A 23,600-nucleotide genomic window follows, 5' to 3' on the forward strand; every position below is an offset into this window, starting at 1 on the left:
AACCCAGTGCCAGAGCCAGCCCTGAGCACCCTCCAGCATTCCCAGGGAAAATTCCTGGGGTCTGCAGCTGGGATGACCCCAGAGCACTCCCCACACAGCAGGTGTGGGTCACAGAGTCCTGGAGTGGTTTGGGTTGGAAGGGACCTCAAAGCCCACCCAGTGCCACCCCTGCCATGGGCAGGGACACCTCCCACCAGCCCAGGGGGCTCCAGCCTGGCCTGGGACACTCCCAGGGATGGATCCAGGGGCAGCCACAGCTGCTCTGCCCAACCTGTGCCAGGGCCTGCCCTCCCTCCAGGGAAGGATTTCTCCCTGATACCTGATCTGCATCTTCCCTGTTTTACTTTAAACCCCTTGTCCTGTCACAGGGAGAGTCAGGAGATCCCCAGGAGATCCCCAGGAGATCCCCAGACCCCTCAAACATCCTTGGCTGTGACCCCTCCTGTGGCCCCCTAAAAATCTGTCTGCTCAGATGTTTGGCTAAAAGAAAGGGCTGGTGGGAAAGGGGAAGGGAAAGGGGGAAAAAAGGGGGAAAAAGGGGGAAAAAAGGGGAAAAAAAGGGGGAAAAAAGGGGGAAAAAAGGGGGGAAAAAAGGGGGGAAAAAAGGGGGGAAAAAAGGGGGGAAAAAAGGGGGGAAAAAAGGGGGGAAAAAAGGGGGGAAAAAAGGGGGGAAAAAAGGGGAAAGGGAAAAGGGGGGAAAGGGAAAAGGGGGAAAGGGAAAAGGGGGAAAGGGAAAAGGGGGAAAGGGAAAAGGGGGGAAAGGGAAAAGGGGGAAAGGGAAAAGGGGGGAAAGGGAAAAGGGGAAAAGGGGAAAAGGGGAAAAGGGGAAAAGGGGGAAAAGGGGAAAAGGGGAAAAGGGGGAAAAGGGGAAAAGGGGAAAAGGGGAAAAGGGGAAAAGGGGAAAAGGGAAAGGGAAAGGGAAAGGGAAAGGGAAAGGGAAAGGGAAAGGGAAAGGGAAAGGGAAAGGGAAAGGGAAAGGGAAAGGGAAAGGGAAAGGGAAAGGGAAAAGGGAAAGGGAAAAGGGAAAGGGAAAAGGGAAAGGGAAAGGGAAAGGGGAAAGGGGAAAGGGGAAAGGGGAAAGGGGAAAGGGGAAAGGGGAAAGGGGAAAGGGGAAAGGGGAAAAGGGAAAGGGGAAAAGGGAAAGGGGAAAGGGGGAAAAGGGAAAGGGGAAAAGGGAAAGGGGAAAAGGGAAAGGGGAAAAGGGAAAGGGGAAAAGGGAAAGGGGAAAAGGGAAAGGGGAAAAGGGAAAGGGGAAAGGGGAAAAGGGAAAGGGGAAAAGGGAAAGGGGAAAAGGGAAAAAGGGAAATGGAAGGAGAAGGAGAGCCTGACTTTGCCCAGCTCAGCCCTGATGCCCAGGGAGGCCCAGGAGGGGTCAGAAGCCCCAGGTCCCTCCTTCCCTCCCTCTCTCCAGGGATGTGCTGGCTCTGCTCCCCCTTCCCACATCTGATTACCCACACAACCTAAAACCTGTAATTAAGGAAGTAAGGAAAGCATAAAGAAATGTTTATATATCCAGAAATTAAAATTTCAGTGACGAGGCAGTAAATTAACTTAATCAAGTTGGGAGGCATCTATGAGAAATCATTTTTATATGGTTTAATGAGAGAAGCATTGGAAATGGTGATTTTAATCAGCCAAGTGGGATTTATAAGCAAGAAGATCCTGCTTAAACAACTCATTAGACATCTCCAAAAAAATCTTTACTGCCTCTGCAGACAGTCAAAACAAAATTTATTGTGTATATTTACTAATTCTCTAAACCCCTCAGCAGCAGCACAGATCAGAAGTCAAGGGATTAAAGGAGAAAGGGAAGTTGGAGGGAAAATATCTCCATAAGCACCTGCTGGAGCAAAGCAAGAGGCTCCAAGTCAAGATAGAGGTGGCTCAAACCAAGGATATTTGGCTCCTAATCCCTGTTTATTTTCAGTATAATATCCAGAGGGAGAAACACTCAGCACCTTCCAATCCTCCCTGTAATTTGTGAGGAATTTGCACCCTGGTGACAGTGCAGGATTGGAATAACATGGAAAAGGGGAAAGTCAATGGGATCCCTCTCCCTGGCATTCTGTGAGTCCAGGATTTGTCATATCCTCTGCCTGGCTGGCATGCCAGGGGTGGCAGCAGAGGTGCCAAGAGGCACAGCCAGTGCTGGGGCTCCTGGAACTGCTGCTCTGCTCAGCACACACTCCTGCTGGGCAGGCACAGCCAAGTGGAATTCACTGGGTTTCTAAGGAAACAGGGCTGAGGCCAAGTCTAAACACCAAAAACAGTCTCCTGCCAGGAGATCACAGAATGGTTTGGGTCAGAAGGATCCTGAAGGATCATCTCATAGAATGGATTGGGTTGGAAAAGACCTCTGAGATCAGCAAGTCCAGCCCTTGATCCAACCCCACTGTGTGCCCTGGGCTGGTGATCACAGTGGGGTTGGATCAAGACATGGTGGATTCTCACTCAGTGCCACATCCATAGAATCACAGAATCATAGAATGGATTGGGTTGGAAAAGACCTCCAAGATCAGCAAGTCCAACCCTTGATCCAACCCTACTGTGATCACCAGCCCAGGGCACAGAGTGCCCTGGGCTGGTGATCACAGTGGGGTTGGATCAAGACAGTGGGGTTGGATCAAGACAGTGGGGTTGGATCAAGACAGTGGGGTTGGATCAAGACATGGTGGATTCTCACTCAGTGCCACATCCACAGAATCACAGAATCACAGAATGGACTGGATTGGAAAAGCCCTCTAAGATCATCAAGTCCAACCCTTGGGCCAACTCCAGTCCCTTTACCAGATCATGGCACTCAGTGCCACGGCCAAGCTCAGCTGAAAAACCTCCAGGGAGGGGGAATCCACCCCCTCTCTGGGCAGCCCATTCCAATCCCTGAGCACTCTCTCTGCAAAGAATTTCTTTCTCATCTCCAACTTCAATTTCCCCTGGCAGAGCTTGAGCCCATCGTGCCCCCTTGTCCTATTGCTGAGTGCCTGGGAGAAGAGACCAACCCCCACCTGGCCAGAACTTCCCTTCAGGTGTAACTTCCCTTCATCTCATCCCCCTCTTGGGAGTGTCAAAATCCAACACAATTTCATTCATCTTAATGCCACCAAATGGTTTTCTCCTGCAGTAACTGATCTGAGGGGACTGGACAACCCCTACAAAGGCAACTTTCCAGGCTGAGAGGGGGAAAGTTCTCCCCTCTGCACTAACATCTGGTTTACCCCTGGGATGCAAGAGAAGCCCCTGGCAGAGCAGGGCTTGGAGCAGACTCGCCCTCTGGGGCTGCTGAGAAACCTGCCCAGGTCTCACTCCCAGTTACATTCCATCTGCTCCCAGAAGGACCAACAGAACATGGTGACTGTCCCTCAAAACTCCAAATCTCAGGCAGCAGTGGGGAGGGACTCCTGGGGACACTGGGAGGGACTCCTGGGGGACACTGGGAGGGACTCCTGGGGGACACTGGGAGGGACTCCTGGGGACACTGGGAGGGACTCCTGGGGGACACTGGGAGGGACTCCTGGGGGACACTGGTAGCGACTCCTGGGGGACACTGGGAGGGCTGGGACAGCAGCAGTGGGGAGGGACTCCTGGAGACACGGGGAGGGACTCCTGGGGGACACTGGGAGGACTGGGACAGCAGCAGTGGGGAGGGACTCTGGGGACACTGGGTGGGACTCCTGGGGACACTGGGAGGGCTGGGACAGCAGCAGTGGGGAGGGACTCTGGGGGACACTGGGAGGGCTGGGACAGCAGCAGTGGGAAGGGACTCTGGGGACACTGGGTGGGACTCCTGGGGACACTGGGAGGGCTGGGACAGCAGCAGAGGGAAGGGACCCCTGGGGGACACTGGGAGGGCTGGGACAGCAGCAGTGGGGAGGGACTCTGGGGACACTGGGAGGGCTGGGACAGCAGCAGTGGGGAGGGACCCCTGGGGACACTGGGAGGGACTCCTGGGGGATACAGGGAGGGACTCCTGGGGGACACAGGGAGGGACTCCTGGGGACACTGGGAGGGCTGGGACAGCAGCAGTGGGGAGGGACCCCTGGGGACACTGGGAGGGACTCCTGGGGGATACAGGGAGGGACTCCTGGGGGACACAGGGAGGGACTCCTGGGGACACTGGGAGGGCTGGGACAGCAGCAGTGGGGAGGGACTCTGGGGGACACTGGGAGGGCTGGGACAGCAGCAGTGGGGAGGGACTCTGGGGACACTGGGAGGGCTGGGACAGCAGCAGTGGGGAGGGACTCCTGGAGACACTGGGAGGGACTCCTGGGGGACACAGGGAGGGACTCCTGGGGGACACAGGGAGGGACTCCTGGGGGACACCTCCTGAGGATCAGCTGGGCTGATGTTGATCCACACAACCCAGCCCTCCCCTCTGCCCAGCCTGGGCTTTGACCTCAGCCTGTTCCTTCTGGGCTCCACTGGACCAGACACAGAAGGACATCCCAAGCCTCTCCCACCCAGTCTGATCAGTCCCCACGTCAAACACTCCCAGCTGTAACTTCAGTTCTTCTGCAAATCATCCACTTTATTGCATTTTCCTCCAACCTACTCCCCTCAGGCCACACACTCACCCTCCCCAGGGTCCAGGGGCTGGCTGAGCCCCAGAGGGACCCTTGGGTGCCCCCAGCACTCACCACACACCCCAAAACTCAGGAGAAAACCCTTCTCAGATGTGTGACCTACTCACTGACTTTCCAAGATAAAAAAAAAAAACCAACAAGCCTCACTTTTACACCCAACCAAAAATAGTTCCCTGGCTCCCAAACAACTGCAAGTTATTTCTGTTCCTTCCACACCAGCAGAGGTTTGAGGCTCGGGTGGCACCGGTGCCACCACGGACAGGGGACAAGGGGACAGGCAGGACAAGAGCCCAACACTCCACCTCCAAACCTCCCCCAGAGCCAGCTGCAAATTATTGCAGCACATTTCTAATAATCACAGACTAGAATCATCATCATCATCAGGCTGGAAGGGATCTCGAGGATGGCCTGGTCCAACCTTTCCTGGCATGAGCACAGTCCAGATGAGATGGCCCAGCTGAATCCCCTCCAAATTATGGCTCTGGTTATTCCACAAAGACAAGAAATCTGGGGGTTTAACCTTAAAAACCCTGTCAGTGCTGGGGCTGATGTCTCTGCACCTGCAGTGGCCACACTCACAGTGTGAACCTCTCAGAAAGCTCAAATTAACCCCATTTTTCCCTCTGCAGAGATACCCGGGTGATGCCAAAGGGGTTTTTGTTCTGATTTTCACATTTTGTAGATTTTAGGAACACAGTAGTTGTGGATTTTTAGAGGGTTAATATTTCTAACAGTTTAATGCCTTTCTATCACTACCCCTGTCCCAGAACAGGGAGCTCAAATTCCTTTAGTTAATTAATCTTGTTTAGACTCCTTTCCAAGGTAGAGCTGAAGGATATCAGAGGCCCACAGAATGAAACATAAACACAGGTCAGAGTGACCCAAAAGCCAGAACTGGATGAGCTCCAAGAGACCTTTGTGTGCCTGAGGAAGAAGAGCTGATGAAGACAGAGGGTCCTGACGACCCCAAACCCAATTCCAGGGGTTGGTCCAGGGGTGGGACTGGGGCTGGACTGAGAAATGTGTAAAGCAATGATTGGAGGGGTCTGATTATAAAAGCCATGGAAACAAGAACTGGGACACATGGATGTCATCCTGTATTCCTGTGGGCTGCAGGCCCTGTGATATTAAAGGACCTTTACTTTTATCTTACCCTGCACTAACGTGGCTCAGAGTCCTGGTTTGGGGAGAGGGTCATTCACGGCATCACAGGGACACAACCCATGGGAACCGCCGGGAGCGGGACCGGGATCGGGATTGGGATCGGGATTGGGATCGGGGTCGGGATCGGGGTCGGGACTGGGGTCGGGATCAGGATTGGGATTAGGATCAGGAGAGGGACCGGGATTGGGATTGGGATCGGGGTCGGGATTGGGATTAGGATCGGGATCGGGGTCGGGGTCGGGATTGGGATCGGGATTGGGATCGGGAGCGGCACCGGGATCGGGATCGGGATCGGGATCAGGATCGAGATCAGGGTTGGGATTGGGATTGGGATCGGGAGCGGCACCAGGATCAGGATCAGGATCAGGACCGGGATCGGGGTCGGGGTTGGGATCGGGGTCAGGATCAGGGTTGGGATTGGGATCGGGAGCGGCAGCGGGATCGGGGTCGGGGTCGGGATCGGGATCAGGATCAGGATCAGGACCGGGATCGGGGTCGGGGTTGGGATCGGGGTCAGGATCAGGGTTGGGATTGGGATCGGGAGCGGCACCGGGATCGGGATCGGGGTCGGGATCGGGGTCAGGATCGGGGTCGGGGTCGGGATCGGGGTCAGGATCAGGGTCGGGATTGGGATCGGGAGCGGCACCGGGATCGGGATCGGGGTCGGGATCGGGGTCAGGATCGGGGTCGGGGTCGGGATCGGGGTCAGGATCAGGGTCGGGATTGGGATCGGGAGCGGCACCGGGATCGGGGTCGGGATCGGGATCGGGATTGGGATCGGGATCGGGACCGGGACCGGGACCGGGATCGGGATCGGGATCGGGAGCAGCACCGGGATCGGAGTTGGCACCGACAGCGGGATGAGACGAGCAGGGCCCGCCGGGCGATCTCGGGGCTCCCTCACGGCCTTTCCAATATCCCATCTAAACATTTTTCCCTAAAAACAAGGTGTGTCTGAAAACTCTTGCTAAACTCTTCTGTCAAAAAAAAAAAAAAAACAAAAAACCAAACCAGCCCAAACTAATCAAATTGTGTCCTTTTCCCCCACTCCCTCCCAGCAATGGGGTATAAATACCAACCACGTGAAGAAGGACAGCCAGTAATAGGACAAGGGGGCACGATGGGCTCAAGCTCTGCCAGGGGAAATTGAAGTTGGAGAGCAGAAAGAAATTCTTTGCAGAGAGAGTGCTCAGGGATTGGAATGGGCTGCCCAGAGAGGGGGTGGATTCCCCATCCCTGGAGGTTTTTCAGCTGAGCTTGGCCGTGGCACTGAGTGCCATGATCTGGTAAAGGGACTGGAGTTGGCCCAAGGGTTGGACTTGATGATCTCAGAGGGCTTTTCCAACCCAATCCATTCCATCAGTCTGTGATTCTATGGATGTGGCACTGAGTGAGAATCCACCATGTCTTGATCCAACCCCACTGTCTTGATCCAACCCTACTGTGATCACCAGCCCAGGGCACTCTGTGCCCTGGGCTGGTGATCACAGTGGGGTTGGATCAAGGATGGGACTTGCTGATCTCGGAGGGCTTTTCCAACCCAATCCATTCTGTGATTCTATGGATGTGGCACTGAGTGAGAATCCACCACGTCTTGATCCAACCCCACTGTGATCACCAGCCCAGGGCACTCCATGCCCAGCCCTAACCCTGACCCACTCCGTGCCCTGGGCTGGTGATCACAGTGGGGTTGGATCAAGGGTTGGACTTGCTGATCTTGGAGGTCTTTTCCAACCCAATCCATTCCATGAGTCTATAGGTGTTGCCCATTGCTCTTAACACATCATGGACATCCATAAAAATGGATTGCACATGGATTGCAGGATCCCAGAGCAAACCCTCTGTCCCACCAGATGGTTTGGCTTTAAGGTGACTGGCAGGGGAGGTGGAAGGTGAGATGAGGAACGTGCTGGGACAGCACCAGGATGGAGGTGGGTCCTGACCTCCTGCATGTTTTAACCCCATTGCAGTGCCCTCCTCTCTTTAAAAAAAAAAAAATCACCATCCTCAGGGGAGATTGTCCCTTCCCTCATGTCCTTCTTTGCCCTCCCCAACCAGGCTCAGCACAAGCTGCTGCTGGAACCATCCAGGGAGGGCAGTGCCATGGAGAAGGATCTTCCCCTGCCCTCCACCACCTTCCCATGCCCCTCTCCTGGCCCTCCCCCAGCCCTGTCCTCTCCTCCTCTCCCATCTTCTCCCACTGCAGGATGTTTTCCTAACTTTAAAACCCTTTCATCCCTTGGTGTTTTATGAAGATGGAGCACATTTTGCTCTATTTTGCCCAATATTCAGCTCAGCTCTAAAAGTAGGTCACGAAATTCACAGCCTGATACGAATTAGGCTTTAAAGACCCAGAAAATCCCTTTTTTTGTTGTTTTTTTTTTCATTCTTTGTATAATTTCCAGGTCTGAAATATTTACTGAAACAAACCCAAACATACCAGTTCCTTTTCAGATTCTAAGAGGGATCCACAAAATGCCCTTTCTGCTGTTATTTTGTGTGAAATAAATTCTGCAAAGAATAAAAACAAACCACGGGCATGTTCTGGTCTGTCTCCCAGCAGGGAGTTTTCATGGGAATATCAGGGAGGTTTTAGGGAATATCAGGGAGGTTTTAGGGAATATCAGGGAGTTGTGGAAGTATCAGGGAAGTTTTATGGAAATATCAAGGGGGGGTATGGAAATATCAAGGAATTTTCATGGAAATATCAGGGAGTTTTTGTGGAAATATCAAGAAGTTTTAATGGAAATATAAAGGAGTTTTTTATGGAAATACCAGGGAGTTTTTATGGAAATATAAAGGAGTTTTTCTGGAAATAATCAGCAAGTCTTTATGGAATATCAAGGAGTTTTTCTGGAAACATGAGGGAGCTTTTATGGCAATATCAAGGAGTTTTTAAGGAAATATGAGGGAGTTTCTGTGGAAATATCAGTCAGTTTTTATGGAAATATCAGGGAGGTTTCAAGGAAATATCAGGGAGGTTTTGGAAATATCAGGGAGGTTTTATGGAAATATCGAGGGGGGTATGGAAATATCAAGGAATTTTCACGGAAATATCAGGGAGTTTTTGTGGAAATATCTGGGGGGGTTATGGAAATACCAGTCAGTTTTTATGGAAATATCAAGGAGTTTTTAAGGAAATATCAGGGAGTTTTTATGGAAATATCAGGGAGTTTTTATGGAAATATCAGGGAGTTTTTGTGGAAATATCAGGGAGTTTTTGTGGAAATATCAGGGAGTTTTTATGGAAATAATCAGCGAGTCTTTATGGAATAACAAGGAGTTTTTCTGGAAACATGAGGGAGCTTTTATGGCAATATCAAGGAGTTTTTAAGGAAATATGAGGGAGTTTCTGTGGAAATATCAGTCAGTTTTTATGGAAATATCAGGGAGGTTTCGAGGAAATATCAGGGAGTTCTTGTGGAAGTATCAGGGAGGTTTTATGGAAATATCGGGGAGAGTTATGGAAATATCAAGGAATTTTCATGGGATTATCAGGGAGTTTCTGTGGAAATATCAAGAAGTTGTAATGGAAATATAAAGGAGTTTTTATGGAAATATCAGGGAGGTTTTATGGAAATATTAGGGAGGTTTTATGGAAATATCTCAGAGTTTTTATGGAAATATCAGGGAGTTTTTCTGCAGTATCAAGCAGTTTTTCTGGAGGAGCACAGAGGGTTCCCCTCTGCTGTCCCAGCCTCCCTGAGGCTCTTGGATGTGCAAGGAAAGCAGGATGGAGAGAGTGGGACACAGCACAGGGACCAAAAAGGGATGAAAGACATTCTGAATATTGCCCATGGCAGGAAGGAGGCTGGGAAGGGGAGGAATGGACTCTCTGGCTGCAGGAGCATCACACCCCAGCCTGGGCTGAGCTGGGAGCAGCACCCTCCCAACCCCACCATGGGGTCACCAAACAGCCATTGCTGACAGGACACTCTGGGAGCACCAAACCCACCACCCTGGTAGCAGACACAGGAGCATCACACCCCAGCCCAGGCTGAGCTGGGAGCAGCACCTTCCCAACCCCACCATGGGGTCACCACATGGCCAGTGGTGACAGGACACTCTGGGAGCACCAAACCCACCACCCTGGTAGCAGACACAGGAGCATCACACCCCAGCCCAGGCTGAGCTGGGAGCAGCACCTTCCCAACCCCACCATGGGGTCACCAAACAGCCATTGCCGACAGGACACTCTGGGAGCACCAAAACCACCACCCTGGTAACAGACACAGGAGCATCACACCCCAGCCTGGGCTGTGCTGGGATCACCACGTTCCCAACCCCACCATGGGGTCACCAAACAGCCAGTGGTGACAGGACACTCTGGGAGCACCAAATCCATCACTCTGGTAACAGACACAGGAGCATCACACCCCAGCCCGGGCTGTGCTGGGATCCCCACGTTCCCAACCCCACCATGGGGCCACCAAACAGCCAGTGGTGAGAGGACACTCTGGGAGCACCAAATCCATCACCCTGGTAGCAGACACAGGAGCATCACACCCCATCCCAGGCTGTGCTGGGAGCAGCACCTTCCCAACCCCACCATGGGGTCACCACATGGCCAGTGGTGAGAGGACACTCTGGGAGCACCAAATCCATCACTCTGGTAACAGACACAGGAGCATCACACCCCAGCCTGGGCTGTGCTGGGATCACCACCTTCCCAACCCCACCATGGGGTCACCACATGGCCAGTGGGGACAGGACACTCTGGGAGCACCAAATCCATCACTCTGGTAACAGACACAGGAGCATCACACTCCAGCCTGGGCTGAGCTGGGAGCAGCACCTTCCCAACCCCACCATGGGGTCACCACATGGCCAGTGGGGACAGGACACTCTGGGAGCACCAAATCCATCACTCTGGTAACAGACACAGGAGCATCACACTCCAGCCTGGGCTGTGCTGGGATCCCCATGTTCCCAATCCCACCATGGGGTCACCACATGGCCAGTGGGGACAGGACACTCTGGGAGCACCAAATGCATCACTCTGGTAACAGACACTGCAAAAGTCCCTCCAACATCCACACTTTGGAGCAAAACACAACTTGGCCACCTCAAAGGCCTTCAACATTCTGTGCTGCACTGAATGACTCCAAACTTCAGCTCTTTTCACAAAACAGGATTGATGACATTTTGAATCATGTTTTTTTACTAGACTTAGCATGAGCCTGAGACACCAACTAACCCAATGCAGAGCAACTTGGGGCCAGACAGGAATCTGAGAGGATTCCCTACCTGAAGAAAACAGTGGGAAAACTGCCTTCAAAGGTCAGGTGTCCATGAGCTACACAGGACAAAGCCAAGTGGAAGATGTGCAGTCCACCTGTTATTCTATGGATGGACAATCACTGGTTGAACATTTTACTCCATTTCTAACCACACTTTCTCACACTCCAACATTTATGGTACAGCTGAAGACCTGCACATTCCATAAGTGATCTGAACATCAGTGACTTTTGCCTGTCACAGAAATGTGGGATTAGAGTCTTGCAGTAACTGAATCAACTTAGTGCTGAGGTGACAAACCAATGGCACATTCTTTCATAGAATCACAGAATCATGGAATGGATTGGGTTGGAAAAGACCTCCAAGATCAGCAAGTCCAACCCTTGATCCAACCCCACTGTGATCACCAGCCCAGGGCACAGAGTGCCCTGGGCTGGTGATCACAGTGGGGTTGGATCAAGACAGTGGGGTTGGATCAAGACATGGTGGATTCTCACTCAGTGCCACATCCACAGAATCACAGAATCACAGAATGGATTGGGTTGGAAAAGCCCTCTGAGATCATCAAGTCCAACCCTTGGGCCAACTCCAGTCCCTTTACCAGATCATGGCACTCAGTGCCACGGCCAAGCTCAGCTGAAAAACCTCCAGGGATGGGGAATCCACCCCGTCTCTGGGCAGCCCATTCCAATCCCTGAGCTCCCTCTCTGCAAAGAATTTCTTTCTGCTCTCCAACTTCAATTTCCCCTGGCAGAGCTTGAGCCCATCGTGCCCCCTTGTCCTATTGCTGAGTGCCTGGGAGAAGAGACCAACCCCCACGTGGCCAGAACTTCCCTTCAGGCAGTTCCAGACAGTGCTGAGGTCACCTCTGAGCCTCCTCTTCTCCAGGCTGAACACCCCCAGCTCCCTCAGCCTCTCCCCACAGCACTTGTGCTCCAGTCCCTTCTCCAGCCTCGTTGCTCTTCTCAGTTGGGTTGGAAGAGACCTCTGAGATCATCAACCCTTGATCCAACCCTACTGTGGTCACCAGCCCAGGGCACAGAGTGCCCTGGACTGGTGATCACAGTGGGGTTGGATCAAGACATGGTGGATTCTCTGTCCCTGATCACAGTGGGGTTGGATCAAGACATGGTGGATTCTCACTCAGTGCCACATCCATAGAATCACAGACTGATGGAATGGATTGGGTTGGAAAAGCCCTCTGAGATCATCAAGTCTAACCCTTGGGCCAACTCCAGTCCCTTTACCAGATCATGGCACTCAGTGCCACGGCCAAGCTCAGCTGAAAAACCTCCAGGGATGGGGAATCCACCCCCTCTCTGGGCAGCCCATTCCAATCCCTGAGCTCCCTCTCTGCAAAGAATTATCGTTCTCATCTCCAACTTCAGTTTAACTCCCAGTGTTCTGTGCCCTCCTGCTGGCACACAGGGCAGGAACAGCCCATCCCCACGTGCCCAGCACGTTCTGCCCCACGCGCAGCCGTGCCCGCCCCGCACTCACCCGTGGTCTCGACGATGCCCTCGAGGATGACGACGATCTCGAACTGCTCGGTGTGCATGCTGCGCTGGGACAGCTCGTAGAAGGGGCTCTTGGAGTCGATCACGTGGCAGATGGTGAGGGGGGACACCAGGAACAGCTGGTCGGCCCCGGTGCTGAAGCCAACGTCGAGCTCCAGCTGGTCCAGAGGCAGGAACTCACCCTCCGGGGTCTGGCGAGACTGGGACAGGCACAGAGGGGGGTACAGGTCAGGAGCAGGATGGAGACTGGCACAGGGTGCCCAGAGGGCTGTGGGCATGTCTGGGAGTGTCCAGGGCCTGGTTGGATGGGGCATGGAGCAACCTGGGCTGGTGGGAGATGTCCCTGCCCATGGCAGGGGATAGCACTGGATGGTCCCTTCCAACACAAACCAATCTGGGGTTCTGGGATTGCTGCTGGAATGACCATCACCAAGGCACCCATCCACAGCCCACATCCAACAGCCCACAGCCCAAATCCCACAGCCCACAGCCCACAGCCCCCATCCCACACTCCATGTTCCACACCCCACACTCCATATCCCCCACCCCACAGCCCCCATCCCACACTCCATGTTCTACAGGCCACAGCCCAAACCCCATATCCCCCATCCCACAGCCCCCATCCCACACTCCATGTTCTACAGGCCACAGCCCAAACCCCACATCCCCCATCCCACAGCCCCCATCCCACACTCCATGTTCCACACCCCACAGCTCAAACCCCATATCCCCCATCCCACAGCCCCCATCCCACACTCCATGTTCCACACCCCACACCCCATATCCCCCATCCCACACCCCACAGCCCCCATCCCACACTCCATGTTCCACACCCCACAGCTCAAACCCCATATCCCCCATCCCACACCCCACAGCCCCCATCCCACACTCCATGTTCTACAGGCCACAGCCCAAACCCCATATCCCTTATTCCACAGCCCCCATCCCACACTCTATGTTCCACACCTCACAGCTCAAACCCCATATCCCCCATCCCACACCCCACAGCCCCCATCCCACACTCCATGTTCCACACCCCACACCCCATATCCCCCATCCCACACTCCATGTTCCACACCCCATATCCCCCATCCCACACTCCATGTTCCACACCCCACACCCCATGTCCCCCACTCCACAGCCCCCATCCCACTGCTCTGCCCCACCCAGCACACGAGGCAAACCCAAACCCTGGTGCAGCCCCACAGCCAGGACAGAGGTGGGAGCCCAGCCCTGGCCATTCCCAGCAGGGATGAGTTCTCTCCAACACATATTTTATTGCAATCACTGTCCTCAACATGGAGCCACTGGACACAACAAGGATGGTGGCTGTGCCACTGACCCACAACATCACCAGCCAGGAGAGGCTGAAGCTGGAAAGGACCTTAAAGCCCACCCAGTTCCACTCCTGCCATGGGCAGGGGCATATTCCACTGGCCCAGGTTGCTCCAAGCCTGTCCAATCTGGCCTTGGGCACTCCCAGGGATGGGGCAGTGCTTGGTGGACAGTTCTGAGTGTCCCCAGTGTCACCGTGTCACCCACAATGTCCCATCATTAACAGCTACACAACAAAGTCATAAGATCCCACCCTGAGCTGAAGCCTCAAATTCCTCAAGCTCCACTGGCATCCCCAATCCATAAGGAGCCCTGCTCAAACCCCCCCTCCAGCTTTTATCCCTCCTCCCAGAGTTAGGAACAGGCAGAACTGACCATCACAGCCCTTCTTGCTCATTCCCTTTATTGCAGAATTCCCTGTTCTTTCCAATCAGACTTCCCAAAGCAGCTGTAGGGGCTGCTGAGGCTGCTGTGCACAGTCCAGTGCCAGCCACTGCCTGGGATGCACCTCCAGCCTTCCCTGCAGAGAATTCCCACTCTGAGCAGTTCCACTGCCCTCAGTGGGATGTTTTAAACTCCTCTGTCAGTCAGGCAGGGGCAGGGACAGGGACAGGGGGACAGGGACAGGGACAGGGACAGGGGGCAGGGGGGCAGGGGGGCAAGGGGCAGGGACAGGGACAGGGACAGGGACAGGGACAGGGACAGGGGCAGGGACAGGGACAGGGGCAGGGGCAGGGGCAGGGGCAGGGGCAGGGGCAGGGGGACAGGGGCAGGGGGACAGGGGCAGGGGCAGGGGCAGGGACAGGGACAGGGGCAGGGACAGGGACAGGGACAGGGACAGGGACAGGGGCAGGGACAGGGACAGGGACAGGGACAGGGACAGGGGTAGGGGGACAGGGACAGAGGGAAAGGGGCAGGGACAGGGGCAGGGGGGCAGGGACAGGGGCAGGGGGACAGGGACAGGGGCAGGGGGACAGGGACAGGGGCAGGGGGACAGGGACAGGGGCAGGGACAGGGGCAGGGGCAGGGGCAGGGACAGGGGCAGGGGGACAGGGACAGGGGCAGGGGGACAGGGACAGAGGGAAAGGGGCAGGGACAGGGGCAGGGACAGGGACAGGGGCAGGGGGGCAGGGACAGGGACAGGGGCAGGGGCAGGGGCAGGGGCAGGGACAGGGACAGGGACAGGGGCAGGGGGACAGGGGCAGGGACAGGGACAGGGACAGGGGCAGGGGGGCAGGGACAGGGACAGGGGCAGGGGCAGGGGCAGGGGCAGGGACAGGGACAGGGGCAGGGACAGGGACAGGGGCAGGGACAGGGACAGGGACAGGGACAGGGACAGGGACAGGGGCAGGGACAGGGACAGGGGCAGGGGGGCAGGGACAGGGGCAGGGACAGGGACAGGGGCAGGGACAGGGGCAGGGACAGGGACAGGGGCAGGGGCAGGGGGGCAGGGACAGGGGCAGGGGGGCAGGGACAGAGGGAAAGGGGCAGGGACAGGGGCAGGGGGACAGGGGCAGGGACAGGGGCAGGGGGACAGGGACAGGGGCAGGGGGACAGGGACAGAGGGAAAGGGGCAGGGACAGGGGCAGGGACAGGGACAGGGACAGGGACAGGGACAGGGACAGGGACAGGGACAGGGACAGGGGCAGGGGCAGGGACAGGGAGAGCCTCTGCCCCTCTCCCAGCACTGGGGCTCCGTTCCCCTTTCCCGGGATCGTGGCTGGGTCGGGAGCACACGGAATCCCAACAAACTGTGTGTCTCACTCAGCTCTGGGCTCCCATTTCTGGGTGGGAAAATGCAGATTTCTCACACCTGCCTAGTGGGTTTTTTCCTTTTTTTCCTTCTATTTATTTTTCTTTTAATTTTTTCCTTTCCCCCCCCCTTTTTCTTTTATTTTCCCTTCCCTCCTTTTTCCTTTCTCCTTTTATTTTCCCTTCCCTCCTTTTTCCTTTCTCCTTTTATTTTCCCTTCCCTCCTTTTATTTTCCCTTCCCTCCTTTTTCCTTTCTCCTTTTATTTTCCCTTCCCTCCTTTTTCCTTTCTCCTTTTATTTATTTTCCCTTCCCTCCTTTTTCCTTTCTCCTTTTATTTATTTTCCCTTCCCTCCTTTTTCCTTTCTCCTTTTATTTATTTTCCCTTCCCTCCTTTTTCCTTTCTCCTTTTATTATTTTCCCTTCCCTCCTTTTTCCCTTCTCCTTTTATTTATTTTCCCTTCCCTCCTTTTTCCTTTCTCCTTTTATTATTTTCCCTTCCCTCCTTTTTCCCTTCTCCTTTTATTTATTTTCCCTTCCCTCCTTTTTCCTTTCTCCTTTTATTTATTTTCCCTTCCCTCCTTTTTCCTTTCTCCTTTTATTATTTTCCCTTCCCTCCTTTTTCCTTTCTCCTTTTATTTATTTTCCCTTCCCTCCTTTTTCCTTTCTCCTTTTATTTTCCCTTCCCTCCTTTTTCCTTTCTCCTTTTATTTATTTTCCCTTCCCTCCTTTTTCCTTTCTCCTTTTATTTTCCCTTCCCTCCTTTTTCCTTTCTCCTTTTATTTTCCCTTCCCTCCTTTTTCCTTTCTCCTTTTATTTTCCTCTTTTATTTCTTTTTTCCTTTTGTTTTCCTTTTTCCCTTATTTCCCTATTTTTCCTTTTATTTTCCTTTTATCATTTATTTCCTTTTCCCCTTCTCTGTAGTTTCCTTGTTCCCCACCCAGCCAAGCAAAGCACCACGCAGGGATATTGTACAGGGAACACACAGAGCTCTACCTGTATCCATGGAAAACCACATTTACCATTTATTCCCTTCTCCCTCCCTTTTCCCAGCTGCCCACGGACCCTCCCACAACCAGAGCTGATTCCTCTCAACCTGCTCATTCCCGTTTTTCCAAGCCAGGGAATTTTTTTGGAGCCACACTAAGTTGGAAGCTCCAACTTCGAGAATTCCCCCTGAGGAACCTCAGGACACAAAAAGGCCATTTCCAAATGTTGTAACAGCCATGACTCATTTCTGCTCTTTAATATCTTCAAATACATTTTGAAAAGCTTTAAAGCTGTTAAAGAACTATTAAAGTTATATTATATATAATATTATATATTAAATAGGTCTCTATATAAGAGTTAAATTATATTCAGGGAGGGCCCCTCAGCAAAGGGCACTGCTGGATTCCCCTTATTATATTTATATTTTATATAAATAGATGTGTTTACACATTAATTACTAAATACATTGCACAAATTTTGTCACTATTATCAAATATAGATTAAATATATGTTTGTATATATATAACTATGTGATATTATGTTGTCATGTTATTTTTATATATTTCTATATGATAGTTCACAGTTTTAAAGCTCCTAAAGGGCTGTTTTGGGGGTTCTTTAGGAGCTCTTCCCCTCCCTCTGGCACAGGATTTAGGGGTTCAGGGGGTCCTGCAGCCCCCAACAACACACTGACATCCTGAGCACCAAATTCCATCAGAAACACAGACCTGGGGCAAAACAGGACAATTCTGGGAACCTCCAGTGGAGGAAGAGCATCTGCCCAAGGGGGGCTGCCAGGGCAGAGGGGAGAAGGAGGGGGCACCTCCAGGGGTATCCCCCCGGGCAGGGGCACCCTGACCAGCCCTGAACAGCACCAACATCCCAGAGAGAGCACCCACATCCCAGAGAGAGCACCCACATCCCAGAGAGAGCACCTACATTCCCTGCACAGCACCCACATCCCAGAGAGAGCACTCACACTCCCTGCACAGCACCCACATCCCCGGGAGAGCACCCACATTCCCTGCACAGCACCCACATTCCCTGCACAGCACCTACATTCCTGCACAGCACCCACACCCCAGGGAGAGTACCCACATTCCCTGCACAGCACCCACATTCCTGCACAGCACCCACATTCCCTGCACAGCACTCACACTCCCTGCACAGCACCAACACCCCAGGGAGAGCACCCACATTCCCTGCACAGCACCTACATTCCCTGCACAGCACCCACATTCCCTGCACAGCACTCACACTCCCTGCACAGCACTCACACTCCCTGCACAGCACCCACATTCCCTGCACAGCACCCACATCCCAGGGAGAGCACCCACATTCCCTGAAGGACACCCATCCTGATGCACAGCATCCATCCTGAAGGCAGGGCACCCATATCCCTGTCAGAACACCCCCCTGCCCTGCCCAGCACCCACATTCCTTCACAGCACCCACATGCCCTGCCCAGCACGCACCTGAGGGCAGGGCACCCTGCAGGATGCTCTGCCAGCCCCAAACGCCACCCGAGCCGGCCCCCTCTCCCCCTCCATCCCGACCCCCTCTCCCCCTCCATCCCGACCCCCTCTCCCCCTCCATCCCGACCCCCTCTCCCCCTCCATCCCGACTCCCTCTCCCCCTCCATCCCGACCCCCTCTCCCCCTCCATCCCGACTCCCTCTCCCCCTCCATCCCGACTCCCTCTCCCCCTCCATCCCGACTCCCTCTCCCCCTCCATCCCGACTCCCTCTCCCCTTCCATCCCGACCCCTCTCCCCTCCATCCCGACTCCCTCTCCCCCTCCATCCCGACTCCCTCTCCCCTCCATCCCGACTCCCTCTCCCCTCCATCCCCTGGCCCACACGGCTCCACGGCCGCTGGAGCGGGCTCAGATAACAAACCATTTTCCCAGGGCCACTGGCAGCGCTTGCCATGCCTAAGCTGGCACAGCTTCCCGAGGAATAAAGTTCTGCCTGGCTGGGCTCGGGCTCAGGCTCGCCCAAAGCTCAGCATTATGCCCGGAAGGCAGAGAGATTTCTCCTCGAGGGATTCGAGCTACCAAGGATTTACTTGTCAGGGAAATGGAGCATTTTACAGGAATCTATAAATACGCATTTAAATGCTGTGCTGAAGAGCAGAATGAGCCACCCGGAGGCTGAGCCCGCAGCCCGCGGCTCCCGGAGGGGTCGCTGCTCCAGGAAAACAGCACAGAAATGCTGGGACAGCAGCAGAAGGACCCCAAAAATGATCTACTGCCATCCTGATCCAAATCCTGGCCGTGGGCAGGGACAACTTCCACTAGAGCGGGTTGCTCCAAGCGCAGGGAGGACAGGGGGACAGCCCTGGGCAGGAGGGAGGGATGGCAAAGCTCTCCTGCAGGAGGGGACAGCAGCTCCAGGGACATAGAGGGGGTGATGGGATGTCCCCAGGGGACCGGCAGTGGGGTCATGGAGCCACGGCCCACCACTAAGGTTGGAAAAGCCTTCTCAGACCATCAAGACCAACCATTCCCCCATCCCTGCTAAGGCCACAACACGTCCCCAGGTGCCGCATCCACAGGGCTCTGAAATCCCTCCAGGGATGGGGACCTCGGCACTGCCCTGGGCTGGACAACCCTTTCCATGACCAAATTCTCCCAGGATCCCGCCTGCCCCTGCCCTGGCACACGGCGGGGCCACCTCACCTTGAGCAGCTTGCAGCGGATCTGCGCTGAGACCATGTGGCTGTTGCGGAGGTTCCCCACGCGGAACATGAGCGTGAGTTTCCCGTCCCGCATGGAGATGGCAGCGTGCTCGCTGAACATCAGCGTCTCGGCCCTCTTCTTGGGCTGCGACATCTTGATGAACATGCAGCCGATCAGGAAGGCGTCCACGATGGAGCCCAGGATGGACTGGAAGAGGAAGAGGATGATGCCCTCGGGGCACTTGTCGGTGATGTAGCGGTAGCCGTAGCCGATGGTGGCCTCGGTCTCGATGAAGAAGAGGAAGGCGGAGGGGAAGTTGTACACGTTGGCCACGCACGGGGTGTAGCTGTCGTCGTGCGCCTTGTTGAGGTCGCCCCGCATGTAGGCGATGACCCACCACATGGAGGCCATGAAGAGCCAGGCCACCGTGTAGGTGAGGATGAAGATGAAGAGGTTCCAGCGCCACTTGAGGTCCACGAGGGTGGTGAAGAGGTCGGACAGGTAGCGGCTGGTCTCGCCGCCCAGGTTGCCGTGCTGGACGTTGCAGCGCCCGTTCTTGTCCACGAAGCGCTGGCGCTTTCCGCGGGGGGCGGCCCTGGGGGGCGGCAGCCCCGCGCCGCTGGCCGAGGTGCTCACCACCTGGTAGTCATCCCCCAGCTTGCGCCGCAGCGCCGACATGCTCCGCGCAGCGCCGCGGCCCCGCCGAGCCCCCCAGCCCGGCCCGGCCCGCGGAGCCTCCGCTCGGCGCCGCCGCCTCCCTCCCTCCCTCCCGCGCGGAGCCGCCGGCAGCGGCCGCGGGCAGGGCAGGGCAGGGCAGGGCGGGGCGGCACCGCAACGCAACGCACCGCAACGCGCCGCCCTCCGCACCGCCTCCCGGACCGCAACGCAATGCCCCCCGTGCAACAATCCTTGATCCGCCCCCCGCACCGCAACGCGCCGCCCTCCGCACCGCCTGCCGGACCGCCCTGGACCGTAACGCAATGCCCCCCGTGCAACAATCCTCGATCCGTCCCCCCGCACCGCCTGCCGGACCGCCCCCCGCACCGCAACGCAATGCCCCCCGCGCCGCCTCCTACACCGCAACGCGCCGCCCTCCGCACCGCCTCCCGGACCGCCCCGGACCGTAACGCAATGCCCCCCGTACAACAATCCTCGATCCGTCCCCCGCACCGCAACGCGCCGCCCCCCGCACCGCCTGCCGGACCGCCCCGGACCGTAACGCAATGCCCCCCGTGTAACAATCCTCGATCCGTCCCCCCGCACCGTCTCCTGCACCGCAACGCGCCGCCCCCCGCACCGCCTGCCGGACCGCCCCGGACCGCAACGCAATGTCCCCCGTGCAACACCCCCCGCACCGCCCCCCTGCACTGCCCTCTGCACCGCCCCCTGCACCGCAACGCGATGTCCCCCGCTCACCGCCCTCCGCACCTCCCCGGACCCGCAACTCACCGCCCCCCGCACCGCCCCCTGTGCGCTGCCCTCTGCACCGGCCCCTGTATCGCAACGCGATGTCCCCCGCTCACCGCCCTCCGCACCGCCCCGGACCCGCAACTCACCGCCCCCCGCACCGCCCCGGACCGCAACGCAATGTCCCCAGTGCAACACCCCTCGATCCGCCCCCCGCCCCCCGCACACCTCTCCCAGTAACGCCCCCCACGCCCCGCCCCGCCACACACCGCACATCCCCTCCCGCACTGCCCTGCGCTCCGCAACGCGCCGCCCCCGCCCCTCTATCGACCCCCGTGACTCCCCCCGCACCGCCCGTCGTGCCACGCCCCTCCTTCTGCCCCCCGGTGCTCCAGGGCTGGTGCCCATCCATGCCCACGTGCCAAGGGGTGCGCTGGGAAGTTTGGATTGTCAGCGAAGCCCAACACACCTCACTTTGTCCCCACCATCCCTTTCACCTTCCTTGGAACTGCTTTCCAAGGACTTTCCCTGTCACTGCATTTCTGTTTCAGGTTGTTTTGTTGGAAAATTATTTTAGTTTTCCCAAGATGAGTCTCACTTTGCTATTTTCTATTCCCATCCAGTCTCTCACGTTCCTTACCTTACTGTCCTTCCTGCAACACACAATGTCGGTTCTTTTTCCCACCCAATTAAAAGAAATTCTGGGTGGAATTCATCCCAAATTCTTGTTAAGCACTGCCAGAACCCTCCTGGACCAGAGGCCACAGCCTTGCCAGCTTTCCCTCTCCTTTTTCCCTTCCTACTCCCTTAGTTCTCCTATTTCTTTCTCCTCCCTCCATCCCTCCTGGTTTCCCAAAGGCCTCTCTTGCCTCTTTCCCATCTCTAGGCTGGAATTGGGCACAAATTCATGTTATTCATCACAATGTTACAGTTACAGAGCTACAACAGTCCCAGGGGAGCCATTCCCTCCTAATTACTGAAATCAAACTCAACATTGGAATTGCTTTTCAGGGACAAGCAGGTTCCAGTGTCCATGTCCTGCTGGCCCTGGTGAGGGGAGGGAATAACGCAAGTGGAAAGGGGAATGACAGACGGGAGCAAATGTCCTTTGTCATGAGAAGGATCTTGGTGACAAGCACAGCTGCCAGGAGGCCCTGGAGGAGCTCTGACCTCAGCCAGGAGCTCGTGGTGAGGAAGTCCCTGCTCATCCCATTACTCCATAGCCACAGGACAAGGTGGGAACACCCAGGAATTCACTGTGCCTTCCCCTCTGATTCCTTCTGTTCCTTCGTGCTGCTCCTCAGCCAAGCCAGACCTCACAGAGTGAGGGAGAGCCCAGAACACTCTTTGCCTCACCCAACCATGAGCTGACTGATTTCTTCCCAGTAATTAGTTGTGCCATCGATGCCAGGAGTCCTTCCACAGGGGTGGGAGGAGGGAACAGTGCCCTGCAGTGCGAGGAGAGATTGATTTGGATGCAAAGCCACTCAGGAAACCTGGGTGGGGATTTCCAATTCAGATTCACATGGAGATGCTGAATGTTCCTGGGATGCAGAACAGAAAATTCCATCATGAATCATCAGATTAGTTCAGGAGCAAAGGGACACAACTGCAGACACGGGGCTGATGAACCACCTTCTGTATCCTGAGCAGCTCCCTGGGGACACCTCAGGGTGACAATGGACATAGACTGGGTGCAGGCTGGACATCAGGAGGAATTTTTTCATGGAAAGGGTTGTCAGGTATTGGAAGGGGCTGCCCAAGGGCAGTGGTGGAGTCCCCACCCCGAAGGTGTCCAAGGGGGACGTGACAGTGCTCTGGGCTGGTGACAAGGTTGAGATCAGGCACAGGTTGGACTCAGTGGGCTGGGAGGGCTTTTCCAGCCTCAGGGATTCTGGGATTCTGACATTTCCCGTGGTCCTGACAATGGCAGGGAGCAGCAATGGTTGAGTCAGAGGCCAACCCTAATTCCAGAACCATGGAAGGCAGAAGCTCCTGGCTGGCACATGGGGCAATGCAGGGAGCCCGTGGCAGCAGCAGAGCTGGGGCAGCCTTTGCTGCAGCCCCTGGAGAATCATCAAAGTCATGGAATCCTTTGGGTTGGAAAAGCCCTCCAAGACCATCAAGTCCAACAGTTCCACAGCTCTACCAAGGCCACCACTGCCCCATGTCCCCACATGCCAGAGGTGTCCCCCAGCTCTCCCAGCCAGCCCCTGTTTATGTGCCACAGTCCCTCTGACTCACCTGTAATATGAAAAACACCATAAAAACTTGCCCTGACCGATTTGTTACAAATATTACTCCAAATGCAGCCTTGAGCAAACGAGCACCTTTCCCAACAGAGTTTTCCCTCATCCATCCTGCTCTCCTGCACCTTTGGCAGGCACAAATGAGCCAAGGCCCCCCAGGTACCTGCAGGATGGGGGCAGAGCTGTGCCTGGGGGTCCCTGGGGGCCCCAAATTGACTGTGAGTCATTGATCTCCTGCAGCTCCAGCACCTGCATTGGCACCGGGAACAGACGCACTGGCATCGATGCCCAGTCCCTGTTTGTTCTGGGAGGGCACACACCCACCAACCTCCAAAGGGGGAATAAGGGCAACAATGGGTTCAGCAAGAACGAGCACAGACTCCCAGACAGGTTTGGCAAGGGCTGCCCAGAGAAGCTGTGGCTGCCCCTGGATCCCCGGAATGTCCCAGGCCAGGCTGGAGAAACCTGGGACAGTTGGAGGTGTCCCTACTGATGCCATGGGGGGGGTTTGAATTTTTTTTTACATTTTTATAGATTTTAGGAGTACTTGTAACTGTAGTAAAAGGAAAATTCAGTGTGTTAATATTTCTAGCCCATGTCAGGGGGTGGCACTGGATGGGCTTTAAGGTCCCTTCCAACCCAAACCAGTCTGGTTTGGCTCTTGTCCCCAGTCCCTCTCCAGCTCTCCTGG

The 23,600-nt window shown here is 55.5% G+C and overlaps 1 protein-coding gene across 1 annotated transcript in view; it reads right to left on the minus strand.

The window, feature by feature from the left end:
- Positions 1-20,211, minus strand: part of KCNJ3 (potassium inwardly rectifying channel subfamily J member 3) — a 50,336-nt gene extending 30,125 nt beyond the window's left edge. Inside the window, exons 1-2 of the mRNA XM_071561908.1 lie at positions 19,254-20,211; positions 12,483-12,699 (exon numbers count right to left, since the gene is read on the minus strand). Of these exons, the coding sequence (XP_071418009.1) occupies positions 12,483-12,699; positions 19,254-19,931 (895 nt within the window). The 5' untranslated portion in view covers positions 19,932-20,211. The remainder of the gene's footprint in view (positions 1-12,482; positions 12,700-19,253) is intronic.
- Positions 20,212-23,600: the final 3,389 nt, after the last annotated feature.

Source organism: Pithys albifrons, chromosome 8 (assembly GCF_047495875.1).
Source record: "Pithys albifrons albifrons isolate INPA30051 chromosome 8, PitAlb_v1, whole genome shotgun sequence".
NCBI classification, from domain to species: domain Eukaryota; kingdom Metazoa; phylum Chordata; class Aves; order Passeriformes; family Thamnophilidae; genus Pithys; species Pithys albifrons.